Raw genomic sequence first — 5180 nt, forward strand, 5'->3', positions numbered from 1 at the left:
ACCACCTGTTCCTCTACTTGTTTCCTAATCGCGGGACGCTTTCCTCCACCCTCCTTTTCCTCGCGCAAGTGAAAGGAAGCCAGCCTGCCAGTGTGGAAGGAGGGATTTCGCCAGCTGCGTTTGCAGCGCCCAGGCTTGGTGGCCGCGTCGGGTGGGGGCAGCTGAGCTTGCTGTCTCCGAAGCGGGTGGAGCGTAGGGGGAGGGGAGTGCTGGTAGGCAGGCGGCGGATCTCCATCACTCAGTGACAGGGTCCTGAGGTCAGGAAAATTGGAACCTCTAGGAGCTACCCGAGGCTTTGACGGGGGGCTTCGTTGATATTTGGGGAGGCTGCAGGGCAACGGGTGCTGAAAGGACAGCTCCCACCTGCCCCACTGCACCCGAAAGTAACCTCTCCGTGTAGTCTCCCTACGAACTCCCACTCCACCTTCCAGGTCCATGTTGGTGGGCTGACTTCCAGGTGAGATGCACGGAAAGCTTCCCCCCGAGTGGCAGCTTGGAACGATGCACGTACGGCTGCGCCAAGCTGGCTTCCCCGCTCTTTCCTACTTCGGCGTTAGCTTTGGCCTTGGGAACTGCAGCCTATGCCTCCCAGCCGCGCGCTTTCTCCCGCCTCCGGCGGAGACGGGCGGTGCGGCCAGGCCTTGAAAACCCTTCTTCTGGGGCCCCCAGCGGGAACAGGAAGGAAAGCGGCTGAGATGGCTTTAAGTGTCGCACAGCTTGGAGAAGTGGGTAGCTCGGTTGCATAAGGTGGAAGGAACTTGGTAGTTTGCAAAAGCCGGCTCTTGAGATACCGAAATCCAGGGCCCGCGGACTCACCCCCCCTCATTTATTGCCTTCGACGCGCGCCTCCCCCACTGCGCCCCCACCCCCAAAGCGCGCCACCGTCTCGCGCGCCCTCCCCCTATACCCCCCTCCTCACTCCCTCCAGAGGAGGTGAGTTTAAACCCCGCCCACGTGACCCCAGCTGGGCCAATGAGCGGCGGCGGGAGGTGAAATCCGGTTCTAACCGGTCCGGGGCTCCCAGCGCTATAAAAACTTTATAAACCCCCCGGAGCCCTAGCAGTGTGAGGAGACGAGATCGACCCCCGGACCGAGCAAGGCCCGCGCGCTGCTGCATCCCTGCGTCCCGCTCGGACGTCCCGCCACCATCGCCATCATGCCCAAGAGAAAGGTACGTGGCGCGAGGGCCCCAGGCGCCGGGCTGCCACTACCACCGCCTTCACCGCTGTCGCCACCGCCGCCGCCGCTAGCCCGGCTTTGGGGCGCGAGGATCGGCGCTGGGCTGGAGCAGGCTCTGCCCCCACCGCCGGCACTCGAGACGGTGTCAGGCGGCCCCCGGGTAACCCTGCGCGTCTCGGCTGCCCGCGGGCGCCAGAGGCCATATTGGAGGAGCGGCGGCCGCGGCAGGAGGAGCCATGTTGTGGCTGTTTACCCCGCTCCCCTCGGGCTAGACGTGCCCGCCCCGCGCCCCCTCCCCCATCGGCACCCCCCCCTCCCCGCGGGCGGGCAATTCAAACCCGAAAAGGCGGGAAGGCGGTGCTTGGGGTTGGCGGGCGGGGTAACGTGCTGCCGCCAAAAAAACCGCCGCCGAGAGGAGGCGGGGCTTCGCGGTGTAGCCCCTCCTCCTCCCACGGCCGGGGCGCACGGGACTCGCTACGCTGCCGCCCACGAATTCCCCGGGCTGTGCGCGAGCCTCACGTCTCCCGCCCTCGACGGCTGCCATGGCAACGGCGCTCGGGCCCCGCCTCCGAACGGGTTTGTTTGCACCAGCTGCAGCTGTTGCTTCTGCTTCTGCCTGGTGCGGTGGCGCAGGCTGCGCTGCCCTGCACTGCACTCCTCGCTCCAGCTTAGCGCGTTTCCCTCGGGCCACTTGGCGGAGACTGAACGGCTGAGGTTCCGACACCCTGCGAGCTTTGGGCCGGATTTGGCATGATGTGTACACAAATGAGCACGCCCACAGTTTCTAAGCACTTCGGGTATTTGCATAGGAGGCACGGGTGCTAAACACTGACGATTTGTATATCCTACAGAAGTTGTGTGCAAGACTACTTTTAATTTTTTTCCTTTGGACTGGGTTAAGCTTAGTGAGTCATTAAAAATTGCCTCGGAGGCTGCAGGTTTCTGAGTTTTTGTTTCTTATAGGCTGAAGGGGATGCTAAAGGAGATAAAGCCAAGGTGAAGGACGAAGTAAGTCTTGTTTATTCTCTTCCTTTGGAGTCTTACAAAGCTTTGGATTGCTCTGGTGGTAATTAACCATACCCCTATTCCTGAATTTGCCTAAGTTCTCTTCACATCCTATAGTCTAGAACAGATTGGCATTAAAACTTGTTTTTCTTACACTTAATAGTTGGACTATTTTATTTCTAACTTTCTCATTTTTCTATTTTTTTTAAATAGCCACAGAGAAGATCCGCCAGGTTATCAGCTGTAAGTATGTCTGCTTTTAAATTTTCACATTTATTCCTGAAACTAGCTTCCCATGAGTGATGGTTGGTGGCTGGTTTTAATGAGCTGCTGCTGCAGCACTGTGGACTCTCACCCATTTGAGATTCACTGGTTGGGAAATTATCATGGCTTATAGTCAAAGTGGAACACTCCTGATTGTTACTTGAGTGGGTTTCTGAAGACTGGAAATTTTAATGGGCAGTCGGCCACAAAATCTTGATGAAGTATGGGAAAGCTCTAATTTGGTGGTACTGTGATTTGGTTGTTTCTTTGGCTCATCGTACTAACGTTGTCTTCCCCTCTCCTCCAAATGAAAGAAACCTGCTCCTCCAAAGCCAGAGCCCAAGCCTAAAAAGGCCCCTGCAAAGGTGAGTGGGACTGGGGACACGGTGTTTCTAGGGGTCATAGAAGGCTGAGAGGACTTCATGTTTACAGGCGGTCTGCTATATACAACTTCATCTGTTGGCACAAAGTCCAGATATGACAATTAACAGGGCTGGGCCTTATAATTACGTCCTAATTGTTCACTTTCACAGAATGAGGACTGTCCTTCAGTATCTTAATGCAGCATAATAGTGACTCCATTAATGGGTATTCTGAATTGTTTTGATAGCTTGACTTATCCCTGAGATTTGTATATCAAGAACTATCATTAGAGAAAATTGCACGTCTTCGGTATTTAACATCCAAGTTTTAAGCTATCTTATTCTATCCTATTACTTATACTCTGATAAAAAATTCTGTATACTTAGGACCACAGCAAATTATAGATCATTTGGCCTAGTTTTGATAAGTTGTTTTATCAGTGGGAGAGGGTTTATAGTTTGTATGTTATTTTTAATAAATAATCCTGCCTTGTACAGAACTTTGTAGGCCACACATTGGTAATATGAAATTAGGAGAAACAGCTTTTTTCTTTCTCCCGTCTTTTAGAAGGGAGAGAAGGTACCGAAAGGGAAAAAGGGGAAAGCTGATGCTGGCAAAGATGGGAATAATCCTGCAGAAAATGGAGATGCCAAAACAGACCAGGTACAACTGCTACCTCGCTTTTTAAGAAGTCTTGCTCACTTGATTGTTTACTGATCCCAAGAGGTTTTAGTTGCCTTTTTCCTGCATCTACATCATTCCAAGTGTATCTTTCAGTCTAGATAGAATTTGCTTGTGATTTCCTATTCGCTTAAATCCTGGATTCCTGGAGTCTTTGCTATTCAATAAAGGGCACTGTGGTGTTGATCTTTGTCCTGTTAGGTGTCACACTTTTGCTACCCTATAGAGTTTTGAAGCTGAGAATAACCTCAGGTCTAATGCTGATTTGTTCCCTACCCTGATTTTAGCAAAGTTTCCTACCAAGTCATTCTCAAAAGAAGTGCTAAGTCTCAGTTTCAAAGTATCTGAAACCTGAACTTCGGCTGACCCAAGAGCAAAATAATGTTATATATGGGATATGAGTGAAGATAGTCTCAAACTCTTAAGTGTTGTACTAATCTGTCTATTTTTCTTTTAGGCACAGAAAGCTGAAGGTGCTGGAGATGCCAAGTGAAGTGTGTGCATTTTTGATAACTGTGTATTTCTGGTGACTGTACAGTTTGAAATACTATTTTTTATCAAGTTTTATAAAAATGCAGAATTTTGTTTTACTTTTTTTTTTTTAAGCTATGTTGTTAGCACACAGAACACTTCATTGTTATTTTGGGGGGAAGGACATATAGTACTAATAGAACGTCTCCAAAGCTGGACTGACATGGGGGGGAAATACCTTTCCCTTCTAGTTTTGAGAAATTTCCTCTTGGTTCCTGGGAGGAGGGATCTCTTGATGTTGACACACATTAGCCATCTTGGCACAAACACCTTGTCGTGTGGGAAAACTAAAATTCGTTTTTATGTCCTTTTCTCCCTCTCCACTTTAAGCATAGACTTTGGCTGTCTTAAGCCCAGAGACCTATTGGGACCTGACCCAAAAAAATTGATTTCCAGTATGTTGGGCAATCTGGACTTTCCAGTGTCACCATTGAGATGGCATCCCTCAAAAGAGCAGCAGTTCCTTTTTAGATTGTGGATCTACAGATTGATATTCTCTGCCATTTTCATTTCATTTCCTGAAAGTCAGGGTCGGCTTGTGAAAAGTTGTTAAACAACATGCTTAATGTGAAATGTCAACCCTCACTCTAAACTTTCCCTGTTCAGAGCATCAGATGAAGACTTCATTGGGTTTTATAGTGGCTTTCTGATTTTGGTAGTTCATTGAAGAAGGGAGTTTGAAAATTGTTGTATACTGTTAACGATTGTCTGCCCATGTCCTGCCTGAAATACCATGATTGTTTATGAAAAGTATCTTTAATAAAGCTGGATACAGTTTGGCTTGGAATGCTGCCTCTAATCTTTTCCCATTAGTGGGGGAGCCTAGTTTCTCCAGGTCTAAGGACAGGACCATTCTGGTGTGAGGTGTAAAGGTTCCATGTACAGTCCGTCTGTAACAGTGAACAGTGCTGTCCTGTTGACAATACAGTTTGAGGTGGAGTTCACAAAGATCCCAGAAGTAGTAAGTGAACAAGAGGTGCAAGGCTGGGAGCCCAAACGTGGTTTTGTGCCTGGTCGTGCAGCATTGTCTGCAGTACTTTCTCGGTGGATGTGAGATTTCAGCCTGGCAGTTAGCAGCAAAATAGCCTCTACAGTTAACATTTAAAATTTCTGTAAAATTAACGTTAATAGATCCAATTACAGTCCTTGTGTCAGGA

At 49.5% G+C, this 5180-nt stretch overlaps 1 protein-coding gene across 2 annotated transcripts; it reads left to right on the forward strand.

Moving 5' to 3' along the window:
* The first annotated feature begins 667 nt into the window (after nt 1–667).
* On the forward strand, nt 668–4800 carry HMGN2 (high mobility group nucleosomal binding domain 2). Of its 2 annotated transcripts, XM_080656210.1 has the most exons (7): nt 967–1171; nt 2143–2187; nt 2398–2427; nt 2763–2813; nt 3379–3474; nt 3950–3986; nt 4354–4800. In XM_080656210.1, exons 1-6 carry the CDS (start codon nt 1157–1159, stop codon nt 3983–3985), a joined length of 273 nt encoding a protein of 90 aa, XP_080512336.1. In that variant the 5' UTR covers nt 967–1156; the 3' UTR covers nt 3986; nt 4354–4800. The 2 variants fall into 2 exon arrangements, with proteins under 2 accessions (XP_080512335.1, XP_080512336.1); XM_080656209.1 differs by having other exon boundaries at nt 668–1171; nt 3950–4800.
* Nucleotides 4801–5180: the final 380 nt, after the last annotated feature.

This window comes from Plecotus auritus (genome assembly GCF_963455305.1).
Source record: "Plecotus auritus genome assembly, chromosome: 2".
Classification (NCBI taxonomy): domain Eukaryota; kingdom Metazoa; phylum Chordata; class Mammalia; order Chiroptera; family Vespertilionidae; genus Plecotus; species Plecotus auritus.